Source organism: Hyla sarda, chromosome 1 (genome assembly GCF_029499605.1).
Source record: "Hyla sarda isolate aHylSar1 chromosome 1, aHylSar1.hap1, whole genome shotgun sequence".
Lineage (NCBI taxonomy): Eukaryota > Metazoa > Chordata > Amphibia > Anura > Hylidae > Hyla > Hyla sarda.
In genome coordinates this window covers 269,060,646-269,079,126 of record NC_079189.1, presented here as the reverse complement: position 1 = coordinate 269,079,126, position 18,481 = coordinate 269,060,646, and the positions used below count along the sequence as shown (strand labels likewise).

Genomic DNA, 18,481 nt, shown 5'->3' with positions numbered 1-18,481 from the left:
TCTAATTTATGTGTCAGAAAATGCTGGAAGTTGCATTTAGTTACTAGATAACTACAACACCCAGCATGCCCTGATGCAGCTTATGGTTGTGTGGGTGAGGCAGCATGTTGCACTGTATAGTAGTACAGTTAAGGTTATTGTGGAACATGCTGGGAGTTGTAGTTTTGGTTTGTGTCAGCTGTAGAGCCATAGTCTGTGTCAAGGAATACTGGGAATTACAGTTAGTAACTACAACACCCAGCATGCCCTGATGCAGCCTATGGCTCTGCAGCTGACACGAACCAAAACTACAACTCCCAGCATGTTAACCTAAACTGTAGAACTATAAAGTGTAACTTGCTGGGAGTTGCAGTTTTGGTTTGTGTCAGCTGCAGAGCCATAGACTGCATCAGGGCATGCTGGGTGTTGTAGTTACTAACTGTAATTCCCAGTATTCCTTGACACAGACTATGGCTCTACAGCTGACACAAACCAAAACTACAACTCCCAGCATGTTACACTTTATAGTTCTACAGTTTAGGTTATGGTGCAACATGCTGGAAGTTGTAGTTTTGGTTCGGCGTGTTTGCGTCCATCCGTGGGGTTCTTGGTCAGCGGGCGAGTATGAAGGGGGTGGGATTCTGGGGGTGCAGTTTAGTGCAGGTGACCAGAAACCACTAAGAATAAAAAATTAGATAGCACAACTGGCAGCAGCACTTGTCAGTCCGCCCCTGTACAAAACATACATACATACATTCAGATATCATACATACACCGGCCACTGCCCCCTATATTATACAGTATATACATACATCATACATAGACACATCATATATACATACACCGGGCCACTGCCCCCTATGTTATACAGTATATGCATACATCATACATAGACATATCATACATACATACACTGGCCACTGCCCCCTATATTATACAGTATATACATACATCATACATAGACACATCATACATACATACACCGGGCCACTGCCTCCTATATTATACAGTATATACATACATCATACATAGACACATCATACATACATACACTGGCCACTGCCCCCTATATTATACAGTATATACATACATCATACATACATACACCGGCCACTGTCCCCTATATTATACAGTATATACATACATAGACACATCATACATACATACACTGGCCACTGCCCCTATATTATACATAACACACACACAAACATCATACACATCATACATATACAAACACCGGCCACTGCCCCCTATATTATACACTACATACATACATCATACATACAGACACATCATACATACACCCGCCGCTGCTTCCCCATCATACATTACATACACACATACACAGACATCATACACACATCATACATACACTCAAACCATACATATACACCATACATATGCACACATCATACATACACCCGCTGCTGATACACCCCCCCCTAATCATACATTACATACATATACAACCACCCTTCCTGCCGCCTGCATGCTCGGCCTCCTCACCTGAGCTTCACACTCACTTGCTTCTACATTACACAAGAAGCAGGGGGAGAGCGAGGACGAACACCGCTCCGTACACAGCTCCACCCCCTCCCCCACACACAGCTCCTCCCCTCCCCCGTACACAGCACGATCCCCTTCCCCCTCCCCCTGATCTGTCTCCACAGGACCTTGTCTACCACGGGGAGGCTGCAAGTTTGCACGGGGAAAACACAGTGGGGGAGGGGAGAGAGGAGAGGACGTCTGTGCACAGCTCCTGCACTCCATAATGACTGCTGTGTGTGAGGAGGACAGACTGCACTGCATGGGGCTGGAGAGGATTTCTGTGTGTGAGGAGGACAGACTGCACTGCACGGGGAGGATTTCTGTGTGAAGGAGGACCGACTGAACTGCACGGGGTGAGATCTCTGAGCAGCGGCCCCCGGCTACTGAAATCAGCTGGGGGCCGCCGCCCCCTCCATACACCTTGAGCGCGGGTTTGAAGTGAGATTTCCAAAAATGGTCCGGCCCTGCTAGCCCTATACAGGGCTAAATCTATGAAAAATTCACCTGCCCGGCGCCCAAAACTACTTGTCCCGGGCGTCGGGCGATAGGATTCCCACATCCCTGAGTGTAAAATCAGGCTTTAACATAGCAGTAGTCACAAAGTGATATAGACAAACTGGGAACAGTAAAATAACATAAAAATGTAAGGAACTAGGATGGCAGGTAACAACGTCCCACAGGGGGAGTTAAAAAAAAAGTCCAGTGTCCATAAGTGACAGGTGAAGAAGTCATGTAAAGAAGTGTACATATTACCTATTTGCTGTTACAAGTAAATATATAAATATCATTAGCATGTCCACACATTGAACTAAAAGGACAGAGACTTTCAGGGAGTATACATATATACATAGGCCTAATATTTCCAAGGGTAGCATATGTAGAACTAGATCATATATGCCAGCGAGATTGGAACCGCAAATATGTGCCTGAGCCCAAAGCAATCGTAGGTTCATACATATGTGTTATTCATCTTTGTAATACAGATGGGCAGAGGTATTTTTCCAAAGATTTGTAATAGACAATTTGGCAATAATGCAGGCTAGGTCAAGACCTAATCAAATCACTAGCTAAGAACAACAGTGATGGGTTCTGTACATGAATCTCTGATGGGGATAGAGTAGAGAGGAAGTGTCTAACGGTATTTCTAGAAATCTCTCTGAGGGGTAGAATAGGTAGTAAGGACAATAACCCGTCTTGTCCAAAAAGCTGGCCAACCGTTGTGATGCCCCAGGTATGCACACCACTTAGATCCATTTGAGGGAATCCCGCTTGGAGAAAGGAGATTGGTAAGGTACGCAAGTCATTGGAGGTAGTACTGCCAACTAATGAGAGGTAGGTTGTCCAAGCTGTATATGATGCCTTCAAGATAGGGTTATACATACAAGGTTTCTGAACATTCCAAAGAGAACAAAAACAGATCACCAAGTTGGTATGGATGTGCATATGTACTTTCAATGTGCTCCAAGGGTGTGCCTAAACATCCTTTCTGCCAACCACGCAACATGCTTGTTAGTGTGGCTATATAGTATCCCTTCAGGTCCGGAACTCTCAGACCTCCTGTCTCCCTAGGCTTCATTAGCATAGATGCTGCTAGTCTTGATAAAGTGCTCACATGGCAAACTATTTTGGAAACTACACCTCTCAAGGAACGTAACAAGTGGTACAGTGAGCCTGAACACCCCACAAGTGTTTGATGAATTTTCCTTAAAATGGGATGTGAAAATGAAAAATTTTATTTTTTTCACTAAAAAATAAACTGCTCTGCGGGTGCACAACATGGCTCAGAATAAAAGGAGCCCCATTGGACTTTTGGAAAGAGAATTTTGCTGGAATCAGAGTCGGGGGCCATATGCGTTTAGAGAGCTAGAACATTGGAACCCCTCACATGTGCCATTATTTTGGAAACCACACCTCTCAAGGAACGTAACAAGGGGTACGGTGAGTATTTTTACCTCAAAGGTGTTTGCAAGAGTGGGACGTAAAATGATAAATTTGTTGTTTTTTCCCCCACAAAAATGCTGGTGTTACCCCAAATTTTTCATTTGCACAAGGGGTAATAGGAGAAAAGGCAACCAAAAATGTGTAACCCCAGTGCTTCTGAGTATGGACGTAAAGTGCGGTGCGAACGTACAACAGGGCTCAAGAGTCATAGAGCTATGTTCACATTTGAGGCCCATGGCCTTATCAGTAGCTGACGGTAGCCCCCCCCCCCCCCCCCCCCCCCCCCCCCGAGGAATTATTTATAGGGTAAAGTGGACATTTTGAATGCCCGGGTGTTTTACTAAATTTATTTTCCAGAAATGGATGAAGTGTAGTTTGTAAAAAATGAAAGTGGCAATTTTCAACCTATGCCCTGCTTTATCATTCTGGGAACAACCAACATGGGACCCAAATTGCTGCCTGGAAATATGACTGAGTTCATGAGCAAGAACTCTGTTCACATTTGAGGCCTGTGTTTCTTATTGACCTATCAATAGCTGACGGTTACATACATTCAGAGGAAAATAAAAGAAAGGAACACCCACGTGTGACTCTATTAAAGACAGTACTACCAACAAAAAGCCACTAATCACATACACTAATCACAATAAGCAACAATTTAACCCCTAGCGGTTAACAAAAACCTCTATATAAGTATGTGTTGTAATAAAACATAACTTTTATTGCCCAAATATAAAAGGTGAGAACCAAAAACACACAATTAATAATGCATCTTTAATTCATCTTTTAACAATGTATCTCTAAGAATTAATTAGTTGGTGATTATAAGCCTAATAAGTCCAGACCTGCACTGCACAGCAGATTACTGGGCAGTGTGCAAAGTGTTTGAGATACATAAACACAGAATAAATCAGACAGTCCTAATTATTGGTGATGTCACTCTTAGTAGTGACTTGTGAAGCACATGGTCTTCTCAGTTGATAGTGTCGTTTCGAGGTGAGCTATACAGTTGGATAATGTAGTGACCGGAATGCCACTTAAGGTGGTTATACTGGCTAGTTTTGGAGGCTGCCTATGCACCACCTAGGTATATACACACAAATTTAGTGTTAGAGAAATGATCACTCCAGCCAACTATTAACCCCAGGGGCATATGGGTATGCCCTTGCTCGCTGGTACTTAAGGACCAAGGGACTATACGCCCGTGGGAATTTCCGCCCACATTGTGCGCCAGGCGGGGTCCGGACCAGGATGCCTGGTTAAATAATTCAGCAGGCATCCCTTGCCAATGCCCAGGGGGGTCCTGAGACCCCCCCATGTCGGCAAATCGCCGGTGAATTCACTTAGGCCACTTACCATCGGCGGTGGCAGCGGGCGGCAACAGGCTCCCTGTTGCAGACTGTGGAAGCCAGTGAGTTGCCTGGCAACATCTGGAGGGCTACAGTTTGCTGTCTGGGCTGGCTGGGATTTGTAGTTTTGCAACATCTGGAGGGCCACAGTTTGGAGATCACTGTGCAGTGGTCTCTAAACTGTGGCCCTCCAGATCTTGCAAAACTACAACTCCCAGCATGCCCAAACAGCTGTCTCAGCATCCTGAGAGTTGTACATGCGTACCTCCAGCTATTGCATAACTACATCTCCCAGCATGCCCTTCGGCGATCAGTACATGCTGGGAGTTGTAGTTTTGCTACAACTGGAGGTACACTGGCTGGAAAATACTAAATTAGGTAACAGAACCTAAATGAAGGTTTTCCAACCAGTGTGCCTCCAGCTGTTGCAAAAATACAACTCCCAGCATGTACAGTCTGTCAGTGCATGCAGGGACTTGTAGTTTTGCAACAGCTGGAGGTTTGTACATTCACACGGGCGGGTTTACAGTGAGTTTCCTGCTTGAAGTTTGAGCTGCAGCAAATTTTTCCCTGCAACGCAAACTGCTAGCGGGAAACTCACCGTAACCCTCCGCCCGTGTGAATGTATCCTAAAAACACTATATTACGCTAACACATACATAAAGCACTACATATACACACCCCGTTAAACGGTCCCCCCCCCCCCCCCCAATAAAAATGAAAAAACGTATTGTACAGCAGTGTTTCCAAAACGGAGCTTCCAGCTGTTGCAAAACAATAACTCCCAGCATTTCCGGACAGCCACTGACTGTCCAGGCATGCTAGAAGTTTAACAATAGCTGGAGGCACCCTGTTTGGAAAAGACTGGCATAGAATACCCCTATGTCCACCCCTATGCAATTCCTAATCTAGTCCTCAAATGCACATGGCGCTCTCTCACTTTGGAGCCCTGTTGTATTTCAAGGTAACAGTTTAGGTTTTAGGCTTTTTCTCCTATTACACCTTATGAAAAGTTGGTGTCTACACCAGCCTGTAAGTGTAAAAACAAAAAAAAAAATTACACTAACATGCTGATGTTGCCCCATGTTTTTTATTTTCACAAGAGGTTAAAGGAAAAAAAGACCCCAAAAATTTGTAACGCAAATTTCTCCGGAGTACAGAAATGCCCCATATGTGGGCATACATTTCTCTGCGGATGTACAACAGGGCTCAGGAGTTAGAGTGCATTATGTACATTTGAGGCCTAAATTGGTGATTTGCACAGGGGTGGCTGATTTTACAGCGATTCTGACATAAACACAAAAAAAAATAGCCACATGTGACAACACCCCTCATGGAACGTAATAAGGGGTATAGTGAGCCTTAACACCCCACAGGTGTTTGACGGATTTTCGTTAAAGTTGGATGGGAAAACGAAGAAAAAAAAATGTTTTCACTAAAATGCTGGTGTTACTCTAAATTTTTCATTTTCACAAGGGAAAATAGGAGAAAAAGCCCCCCATAACTTTTAACCCCATCTCTTATGAGTATGGAAATACCCCATATGTGGATGTAAAGTGCTCTGCGGGTGCACTACACTGCTCAGAAGAGAATCAGCACCATTGGGCTTTTGGAGAGAAAATGTGTTTGGAATTGAAGGCCACGTGTGTTTACAAAGCCCCCATAGTGCCAGAACAATGGCCCCCATGTGACCCCATTTTAGAAACGACACCCCTCACAGAATGTAATAAGGGGTGCAGTAAGCATTTACACCCCACAGGTGTCTGACAGATTTTTGGAACAGTGGTTCGTGAAAATGAAAAAAAATTATTTTTTAAATGGTTTAAATGCTGACTGCACCCCTTATTAAATTCTGTGAGGGGTATAGTTTCCAAAATGGGGTCACATGTGGGGGAGGTCCACTGTTCTGGCACCACGGGGGGCTTTGTAAATGCACATGGCCCCTGACTTCCATTCCAAACAAATTCTCTCTCCAAAAATCTCAATGGCGCTCCTTGTCTTCTGAGCATTGTAGTTCGCTCGCAGTGCATTTTACGTCAACACATGGCGCATTGCCTCCTATTAGCCCTTGTAAAAATGTAAAATTTGGGGAAAAACCTGCATTTTGGTGAACAATTTTTTTTTTCAATTACACAGCCGAATTTAACAAAAAGTTGTAAAACACCTGTGAGGTGTTAAGGCTCACAGTACCCCTTGTTACACTCCTTGAGGGGTGTAGTTTCCAAAATAGTACACCATGTGGTTTGTTTGTTTTTGTTTTTTTGCTGTTCTGGCACCTTAGGGGCTTCCTAAATGCAACATGCCCCCCAAAAACCATTTCAGCAAAATTTGCTTTGCAAAAGCCAAATGTGACTCCTTCTCTTCTGAGCATTGTAGTTTGCCCGCAGAGCATTTTACGTCCTAACATGGGGTATTTCCATATTCAGAAGAGATGGGGTTACAAATTTTGGGGTGCATTTTCTCCCATTACCCTTTGTAAAAATTGAAAATTTGGGGAAAAACACTTTATTGAGAAAAAAAAATGTGTTCATTTACACAGCGACTTTAACGAAAAGTCGTCAAACACCTGTGGGGTGTTAAGGCTCACTGGACCCCTTGTTACATGCCTTGAGGGGTGTAGTTTCCAAAATAGTAAGCCATGTGGGTTGTTTTTTTTTTTCTTTTTTTTTTTTGCTGTTATGGCTCAATGCGACATGCCCCCCAAAAACCATTTCAGCAAAATTCACTCTCCAAAATTCGATTGTCACTCCTTCCCTTCTGAGCCCTCTAGTGCACCCACAGAGCACTTCACATAGACATATGAGGTATTTCCTTACTCAAGAGAAATTGGGTTAGAAATTTTGGGAAGCTTTTTCTCTATTACCCCTCCTAAAAATTCAAAAACTGGGTCTACAAGAACATGCGAGTGTAAAAGATGAAGATTTTGAATTTTCTCCTTCATTTTGCTGCTATTCCTGTGAAACACCTAAAGGGTTAACAAACTTTCTGGATGTCATTTTGAATACTTTGAGGGGTGCAGTTTTTATAATGGGGTAATTTATGTGGAATTTCTAATAAGAAGGCCCTTCAAATCCACTTAAAAACTGAACTGGTCCCTGAAAAATTCCGATTTAGAAAATTTTGTCAAAAATTAGAAAATTGCTGCTGAATTTTGAAGCCCTCTGATGTGTTCCAAAAGTAAAAACATGTCAACTTTATGATGCAAACATAAATTAGACATAGTGTATATGTGAATCAATATATAATTTATTTGGAATGTCCATTTTCCTTAAAAACAGAAAGCTTCAAGGTGAGAAAAATGCAACATTTAAAACATTTTCGGTAAATTTGGTAATTTTTCACCAAGAATTGATGCAAGTATGGACGAAAATATACCACTAATATAAAGTAGAATATGTCACAAAAAACTATCTCGGAATCAGAATGAAAAGTAAAAGCATCCCAGAGTGATTAATGCTTAAAGTGACAGAGGTCAGATGTGCGAAAAACGCTCTGGTCCTTAAGGTGAAAATGAGCTTGGTCCTTAACCCCTTAACGACGCAGGACGTATATTTACGTCCTGCGCCGGCTCCTGCGATATGAAGCGGGATCGCGCCGCGATCCCGCATCATATCGCGGCGGTCCCGGCGCTCATCAACGGACGGGACCCGCGGCTAATACCACACATCGCCGATCGCGGCAATGTGCGGTATTAACCCTTTAGAAGCGGCGGTCAAAGCTGACCGCCGCTTCTAAAGTGAAACTGAAAGTGACCCGGCTGCTCAGTCGGGCTGTTCGGCGTCCCGAACAGCTGATCGGACACCGGGAGGGCCCTTACCTGCCTCCTCGGTGTCCGATCGACGAATGACTGCTCCGTGCCTGAGATCCAGGCAGGAGCAGTCAAGTGCCGATAATGCTGATCACAGGCGTGTTAATACATATTACACACATCATACATACATATAATACACACCATACATAAATATTACACACACCATACATACATAATACACACCATACATACATATAACACACATCATGCATACATATTACACACATCATACATACAGATAATACACACCATAGATACATAATACACACCATACATACATAAAACACACCATACATACATATAAAACACACCTCTCACATCCCACCCCCTTCTGTGCACTTTTCTCACCTGCGGCAGCCATATTGGGGTCAGAGGCCGGGCGCGTCCACTCCCATCTGCTGCACACTTTGCACCATCGCCCACTTCTTCCCCATGCCGAGGAATGGACACTCGGTGCCAGGAGTTGCGGCCAGGAGCATCTCAGGAATGGAAGGAGACGTGCGCAGCTGCGGGGCAGCCCCTGCGTCTGCAGTTAGCGCAGCATTGTGCGCGGCCGGGGAAGGGGGGAGGAGCGGCCCGGAGGAAGGGGGGAGGGGGAAGGGGGGATAGAGCGGCCGGAGTTGTGGCCAGGAGCATCTCAGGAATGGAAGGAGACGTGCGCAGCTGCGGGGCAGTCCCTGCGTCTGCAGTTAGCGCAGCATTGTGCGCGGCCGGGGAAGGGGGGAGGAGCGGCCCGGAGGAAGGGGAAAAGAGTGGCCCAGAGGAAGGGGGGGAGGGGGGATAGAGCGGCCGGAGCCGCAAATTCCGCAAATTAAAAAAAAAATGCATTTTTAAACATCCGGTGTGCCCTGAAAGTCTTTCAGGGCACACCGGATGTTTAAAAATGCTTTTTTTTATTTATTTGCGGCTCCTGCCGCTCTATCCCTGCTGCCTGCTGCCATACATGATGGGGATGTAGTCCTGAACTGTGAGCCTACATTATGTAGGCTCACAGCTCAGGACTACATCCCCATCATGTATGATTGTGACTGTCTATTAAATAGACAGTCACAATCATACATGATGGGGATGTAGTCCTGAGCTGTGAGCCTACATAATGTAGGCTCACAGTTCATGACTACATCCCCATCATGTATGGCAGCAGGCCAGCAGCCACTTACCGACACTTGCTGCTGCTGCTGCAGGCCTCTCTCTCCTTAGCCGCCCTCTCCAGCAGCCCAGACTCCAGAGCTGGGGGCCCGGGCTTCTCCGGTCCTGGCAGCGGGCCTGTCCTTGCCCTGGCAGCGGGCCTCTCCTGTGCGGGCTCCAGGCACTGCGCACCATGAGTCACCTAGACGTCATGTGCAGCCGTGCGCACTGAAGCTTGACCCATCACCCCACCGTGCTCTTAAAGCGACCCCGGGTGGTATGTAAGGTCAGTCAGTGTAGGGATAATGTGTGTAGTAGCGGTTGCGACGCCGAGCAGGGAGGGCGGGGGTTGGGCTGGTGATGTCGGGGATGTCCGGTTGGGCTGGGTTTTAGTAGTGAGAAAAAAAAATGTCCTGCAGCAGCGGGCCGCGGCCGCGGTGATTAGGGTGTGCCTGTGCACACCCGGCACACCCCGTGCGCACGCCTATGTTTATTTCACTGTGGTGTACTTGTTGTTTTTATGTAGTCTATGTAAACGCCCTTTGCTCTGACGTCATACAGGTAGGTGGTTATAACCACCTGAACGGGAGAGCAAAGGTGTGGTCTGAAGAAGCACCCAAGGGTGGCGTGAAATAGCTGTTACCTCTGCTCGGTGTGCTGCGTCCACACTTGTCTGATCTGCTCTGGCACGTTTTGCAATAAAGAAACAAAATTTTGCACGAATCCCGGTGGGGAGTGCCTCCTGTATCCACTGTACTAGCTCTTTCCATGAACTTTACCCTTTGAGATTGAGCACCTGAAACGGGATCTGCATGTGTACGGGGTGAGAACTTACTTTGCCAGCTATAATATGCCATAGAATTTTGTGGAAGTGTTACACGTGTGCTAAGCTGTGTCGGCGTCTTCTTTCTCACTTGCCGTCCTTTATTGGGGGTGTCTTGCTAATTGCCTATAATTTCTACCTGTTGTCTGTTTGCACAACAGCATGTGAAATTAATTGTCAATAAGTGTTGCTTCCTGAGTGGACAGTGTGATTTCACAGAAGTGTGATTGACTTGGAGTTACATTGTGTTGTTTATGTGTTCCCTTTATGTTTTTTGAGCAGTGTATTTAAAGTGTAGAAATGATACAATCAATATACTTATCCAGCCCAGGCTACAGTTAAGATGAGCAGGAAGTTCCAAGAGACTGCTACTCTTCTCACATAAAGCATAAAACCATTTTTTTTTGGCCACGTCTGCTGTGGTTCTACTGGAGACTGCATGGGGGTAGAAAATTGAATATTCTGGATATAAAATTTTTCATGTCCATAACACGATGTAATATTTAGCAGGTTTTATTGTGTAAAATTTGTTGTGTGCAACGTTTTGCACTGTCAGTACTAGTAGTATGCCTGGATGTAGGAAATTACTAGTAATTTAACATAATTTCATTTTTATATTTCTTCTCTACTACAGGATAAAGTTCTGCGCATGCTCTATGTGTGGGCTCTCTGTCGAGACCAGGATGAACTTAACCCTTATACAGCCTGGAGGCTTTTAGATCTTTCCTCATCTGCTTCTGAACAGATCCTTTGATAACACAGAGGCTGTTTTTCTGAAATGAAAGCCGTCTCAGAGATGAAGAAAGTTGTATTCTGAAAAGAACACTGAAATACTATGACATTCTCTTATTAAACAAGAGTAAAATTTAATACCATATTGGTTAGATCCAACTACCAGGAAATGCCTGCGTGATCATCTTATTTAAGATTTGCTCACAAAGAATGAACTCCACATTTTCTTTAAGATATTATAATGTTACGTTAATATCTTTATGTATGTCTCCTGAAACAAATTTTAAATAGTGGATGAAGAACAGTGCTGTCATGAGATAATAATGAATAAATACCATGTCTGTCATGTTTGTTGGATTACATATGGTAAAATAATTTCCTCTGTTCTGCTTAATGAAAAACACAATATTTTATTTGTTTGATAATTTCACATATAAGAAAATCACTTTCCCAAATGCGTCCTCTGGGGTAATGAGCTAATAACCCCAGGTCCAACAGCCAATACAAGAAAAACTTCTAGTCCACAAGATCGAGACCCACTTGTACAGATTGTCTTTCTGATCTGAAGAGGGGGTGTCCAAACTCTGTGATGTCTATAAGCAAAATGACTGGGGTTCTTGTAATGAAATAGCACTCTAAGTTTTAGTTATATACAAAATCAAGTATTTAAAGTACGCCTTTGAACATTTTGCCCATTATGCTGCTGGTACCAACTGGAAATAAAATTAACTTAACCCCTTAACGACGCAGGACGTATATTTACGTCCTGCGCCGACTCCCGCGATATGAAGCGGGATCGCGCCGCGATCCCGCATCATATCGCGTCGGTCCCGGCGCTCATCAACGGGGGGAATTCCCATTAAAAAAAATAAAAGTGTAAAAAAAATAAATAAATAAACATATGTGGTATCGCCGCGTGCGTAAATGTCCGAACTATAAAAATATATCATTAATTAAACCGCACGGTCAATGGCGTATGCGCAAAAAAATTCCACTTTGGTCACTTTTTATACCATTAAAAAATGAATAAAAAGTGATCAAAAAGTCCGATCAAAACAAAAATCATACCGATAAAAACTTCAGATCACGGTGCAAAAAATGAGTCCTCATACCGCCCTGTACGTAGAAAAATAAAAAAGTTATAGGGGTCAGAAGATGACATTTTTAAACGTATAAATTTTCCTGCATGTAGTTATGATTTTTTCCAGAAGTGCGACAAAGGGTATCATTTTAAGTAGGGTATCATTTTAACTGTATGGACCTAGAGAATAATAAGGTGTAATTTTTACCGAAATATGCACTGCGTAGAAACGGAAGCCCCCAAAAGTTACAAAATGGGTTTTTTTCTTCGATTTTGTTGCACAATGATTTTTTTTTTCCGTTTCGCCGTGCATTTTTGGGTAAAATGCCTAATGTCACTGCAAAGTAGAATTGGCGACGCAAAAAATAAGCCATAATATGGATTTTTAGGTGGCAAATTGAAAGGGTTATGATTTTTAAAAGGTAAGGAGGAAAAAACGAAAGTGCAAAAACGGAAAAACCCTGAGTCCTTAAGGGGTTAAAGCGATCCCACAAAAAAAAAAAAAAAACTGTTATCTGTTACTCAGTATACCTTACCATGATCATGTACATGGAATTTTTATGTCTCTATCACATATATTTCACTTAAAAAAAAATAGCATATTACAGCTGCTCAATGTCTTTTCCATCTTGTCAGAGGAAGGGGACGTGTCCCTCTCTTGCCTGTACTGTGCTGACTTCAGCCCCTCCCTCATTCTGCTGACTCACTGCTCTCGGGAGCCTGGCAGCCCTGCTCTGTAACCCTTTCCTCTCTGGATTTATGCTGTACACACACACACACACACAATGATTATTTGGGATTGCCTGTACTCTACAACAAAAGACAATATGATGAGTGTATAACTTACATCTTCTTAAGTTAGTGCAAAGGTTTAGTGATAAAAGTACAATGGTTTTTTATGCATACATTTTCTGTTCCTATGTCAGTCATGCGTATCATCCTTTGCCAGTTCTTGTCCATGACCATTGGCCACACTCATGCTGCTGTGGGATTCATCAATGTCCCAGGAGGTATAGAGGCCTCTATTAGTTGGATTTTCATTAAAGGGTTACTCCAGTGGAAAACAATACTTTTTTTTTTTTAAATCAACTGCTGCCAGAAAGTTAAACAGATATGTAAATGACTTCTTTTTAAAAATCTCAATCCTTCCAGTGCTTATCAGCTGCTGTATGCTCCACAGGAAGTTCTTTTCTTTTTGAATTTCTATTCTGTCAGACCACAGTGCTCTCTGCTGACACCTCTGTCCATCTCAGGAACTGTCCAGAGCAGGAGAAAATCCCCGTAGCAAACCTCTCCTGTTCGGGACAGTTCCTGAGAAGGACAGAGGTGTCAGCAGAGAGCACAGTGGTCAGACAGAAAATAAATTCAAAAAGAAAAGAACTTCCTGTGGAACATACAGCAGCTGATAAGTACTGGAAGGATTAAGAATTTTAAATAGAAGTAATTTACAAATCTGTTGAACCTTCTGGCACCAGTTGATTTAAAAAAAAAAAAAAAAAAATAGTTTTCCACCGGAGTAATAAAAAGGGTTCCCCCTTTAATAAAATGTGATCTTTTTTTTTAAGTAGTATATTAGAAAAACTATTGTTTTGCCAAGATGTACAACATATAAAAAGTTTTTATATCTGATAGTGCCAATTTAAATAGGCTTTCACCATTTGATCAACACAATATACATAGTAATTTTGCCTATGAGAGGCGTTTCAGGGCTGTCTGCATCACGTCTCAGCCTTATCAGGGGATTGGGAGAATGCGAGACGGAGCAAAGATTTCCTGGTGATGCATCATTGACACATCACAGGAATGTGTGTGTCAGCAGCCAACCAGATCACATGACCGGGGAGTTCGCTCGCCGCACGTGATATACCGGGTCACATGACGTGACCGGATCAGTATGGGAGAGCTCTGCAGGGGAACTCCTCCATCCCGCGTGTGATGCAAATTCCGCTGTCTGGGAAGCCCAATGCAAACCACCAGTAAGGTAAGCCGATCAGCAGGAACACAACCAATATTGGATGGTTGAATTCAGGGGAGGGACTTGGACCTTCTTTTAAACCGTTCAGCTGAACAATCCAACATGGCTACCAGAAGTCTACATCTTTTTGCTTCACATCAGCCATCACAGGATCATCCCCTTCTCATCATGCAGCCCCCGATTGTCCCCTGAAGAGCTGGGGGGCTTGAAACGCGTAGACCTTGCTTTCAGTGACCAGTCAGCAACTAGATAAGTATTCTCATTTTTGTACACTGGGTTTACAGTCTTTCTGTGGATTTATACATGATGGTGTATATTGCATTTGGATTATGGTCTGACATATGATGCAGACCTCATTTCACCTAACGAGCTCATAGCCGCATTGGTGTTATCCTTCAGTGAATCGATATTTACATATACTACTTCTAAATGATATGTTTTGTATATTGCATATTAGCTGAGTACCCGGCGTTGCCCATTTTTTTCTTCCTAATCCTTGTTGGGGAGGAAAATAAACAAAGGAGGAAGCTTTTGACTTCATAACCCGTCCTCATATATTGTTGTCATATCCCAACCCCATATCCCGTCCTCATATCCCGACCTCCGATTCCGTCCTCCTATCCTGGCCTCCTATCCGTCCTCATATCCTGTCCTCCTATCTATCTCGACCTCCCGACCTCATATCCCATCCTCCTATCTCGACCTCCTATCCCGACCTCCTATCTAAATCTCCTATCCTGACCTCCTATCTCGACCTCCTATCCCATCCTCCTATCTCGACCTCATATGCAGTCCATCTATCCCAACCTCCTATCTCGACCTCCTATCCCATCCTCCTATCCCGGTCCTCCTTTCCCGGTCCGCCTATTCCGGTCCTCCTATCTTGACCTCCTATCCCGTCCTTATATCTTGACCTCCTATCCCGTGCTTCTATCCCAACCTCCTATCCCGACCTGTAATATGTGTACCAGGTATTGAAATATCTCCAGCCGTACGAAAGTTATGTGGGAACATACATTTCCCATTGATTTGCATGGGACATTAAACAAAAACCAGGACCCTCACAAATGGGGGTAGTTAAGGATTAAATTAACTATCCAATATTTTAAGTAGACATATAAGTAACATGTGACCAAGTATTATCGAAATATCTCCAGCCGTTTGGAAGTTATGCAGTAACATATATTTCCCGTTGACTTGTATGGGACTTTAAACATAAACCTCGCCCCTGGCAAATTGGGGGTGAGTAAGGGTTAAATCACCTATCCTATGTTTGTTGTTGACATATAAGTAACATGTGTGCCAAGTTTCATGTTAATATCCTTAGCCGTTTGGACGTGATGCTGGAACATACACACATACATACACATACACACATTGGGAGGGGATTCATCAATCTATATAGAGCATTTTTAAGTGTATTTACTCACGCAAAATCTTGCGCAATGATATTTTTTGCGGTCTTTTTGTGCGTCTTTTTTGGTGGAACTTTTTCTAAAGATGTCACCCTTCGGGTGTACCCGTAGAGCCATTTTTCTCGTAGACATCGATTTACTAACTGCGTTTTTTTTTGGACGCACATAAAGAACGCAAGTCTCAATTTTGTGCGCAAATATACACCACCTCGGAGGACACGTACCAAAGTTTATGAATTATAAACGGCGGGGTTTATGAATTATAAGAACTGTATATAGGAGTCGGCGTGCAGCGCAGTGTACCGTCAATAGCCATTCTCCAATCAGAGCTCCCCTTTCCCAGTGGCGATTATGAATTATTACAGTGTATATAGAAGCACAGTGTAGCTGCGTGACAGCGGGAACAGGTGAGAACAGAGTGGGCAGCAGAGGGAGCGGAGAGCAGTGACGGGGCAGCGATCGCAGTGTTTATTGTAGCAGGCACAGCCGTGTATTGTAGCAGGCGGCCGACATGCCTGCCAGAGCATCACAGCACTTGCCGGATGGGGGAGGGTATGCTGGGGCAGCGAGCGTACAGAGTTCATTGTAGCAGGCGGCTGTCCTGACTGCCGTTCACAGCGTTGCACGGGGGGGGTGTTGGCGTGCACAGCGCTTGCTCCTGCCTGTCTGATTGACAGGCAGGGAGCTGCGCTGTGCACTTCAGTGTCCCAGCTGCACTGAGAGTTCGGACTCATGTCGCCAGGCCTGTGTGAGGTGAGGTGAGGGTTCGGAAATCTCACCTCACACCGGCATGAGTCCGAACTCTCTGAGCCAGGACATTTAGGGAGACCCCTAGTGGTAGGTTTTTAAAAGAAAAAAAAAACATAAAAATATAAATTTTTGTTAATCACATGTTGATTAACAAAATATAAAAACTTTTTTTGATGACAGGTACTCTATATAAGCTGGCCTTACATACGTCTACATCACCCGCCAGCTTGTATATACACTGTAATAAATCATAATCCCCGCCGGAACACGGGAGCTCTGATTGGTGGATAGCTATTGACCAATCAGAGCTCCTCTCTCCCGGCGGCGGGGATTATGAATTATTACAGTGTATATAGAAGTCAGCGGGCAGCGCAGTGTAGACGCATGTACCGCGGGTTTGTTATCTTAAGCATATCTTAATGCATAGTTTGCAGCAGGTCTCTGCAGAATGACCCGGTGCGATCTGTACCTCAGCCCCTGGACAATAACTCCCATCATGGGCAGAGTCTGTCCATGATGGGAGTAGTAGTCCAAAAGTCCCACAGCCAGGGGATGTGCAAGTGCCATCCCTCAGCAGCGCTGCGGTACTACAACTACTCCCATCATGGGACAGGCTCTGTCCCATGATAGGAGTAGTAGTCCAAGGGCAGAGGGACAGATCTCTGTTCACATTATGCGTTTTGCATAATGGGAACAGAGCCTTTATGGCAGTGTGGTCCCAAACAGGGAGACTCCAGATGTTGCTTAACTACAGCCCCCATGATGGGAGTTATAGTTTTGCAACAATTGGAGGCTTCCTGTTTAGGAACACGCAGCATTATGTGCGCTCTTCACAGGGTAGATGTGGGTACAGGGTAAATAATGCCAGTCTGTTACCACCTAGGCCCAGGAGCACCATTTTTGACGCTCCGGGCCTGTGGAAACCAGCTCTTCCCTGAACCCCTGTGGCGGGGGGGGGGGGGGTATGTTACATTCTTATACTGGTCATATTGAATGACACAGTCACCATTGGTGAAAATTAATTACTCAGATTAAATAAACAAAAATTACATTTATTATTAGGCTCATAGACAAATATGGCAGACAGAACAAACTAGTAAATCTTATAGTAGTAGTTAGTACGGTCGAAAAAAAGACATATGTCCATCAAGTTCAACCAGGGAATTAAGGGGTAGGGGTGTGGCGCGATATTGGGGAAGGGATGGGATTTTATATTTCTTCATAAGCATTAATGTTATTTTGTTCCATAAATGTATCTAATCCTGTTTTAAAGCTGTTAATTGTTCCTACTGTGACCAGTTCCTGAGGTAGACCGTTCCATAAATTCACAGTCCTCACGGTAAAGAAGGCGTGTCGCCCCTTGAGACTAAACTTTTTCTTCGCCAGACGGAGGGAGTGTCCCCTCGTCCTTTGGGGGGGTTTGACCTGGAACAGTTTTTCTCCATATTTTTTGTATGGGCCATTAATATACTTATATACGTTTATCATATCCCCCCTTAAACGTCTCTTCTCAAGACTAAACAATTGTAACTCCTTTAATCGCTCCTCATAGCTAAGATGTTCCATGCCCCATATTAGTTTAGTCGCGCGTCTCTGCACCCTTTCCAACTCCGCAGTGTCCCTTTTATGGACAGGTGCCCAAAACTGAAAAGCATATTCCAGGTGAGGCCGTACCAATGCTTTATAAAGGGGGAGTATTATGTCCCTGTCCCTTGAGTCCATGCCTCTTTTTATACATGACAATATCCTGCCGGCTTTGGAAGCAGCAGCCTGACATTGCATGCTATTCTGTAGTCTGTGATCTACAAGTACACCCAGATCCTTCTTAGTTTAATCCCCCCTAAGACATACGATGCATGCAGGTTATTAGTACCCAGATGCATAACTTTACATTTATCCACATTGAACCTCATTTGCCAAGTGGATGCCCAGACACTTAGTCTATCCAA

At 44.0% G+C, this 18,481-nt stretch overlaps 1 protein-coding gene across 6 annotated transcripts in view; it reads left to right on the top strand.

Moving 5' to 3' along the window:
• Positions 1-11,657, top strand: part of TIMM44 (translocase of inner mitochondrial membrane 44) — a 443,715-nt gene extending 432,058 nt beyond the window's left edge. For all 6 annotated transcript variants that reach the window (XM_056572218.1, XM_056572200.1, XM_056572226.1 and 3 more), the window contains exon 13: positions 11,214-11,657. In XM_056572218.1, the coding sequence (XP_056428193.1) occupies positions 11,214-11,333 (120 nt within the window). In that variant the 3' untranslated portion in view covers positions 11,334-11,657. The remainder of the gene's footprint in view (positions 1-11,213) is intronic.
• The last annotated feature ends 6,824 nt before the right edge of the window (positions 11,658-18,481 follow it).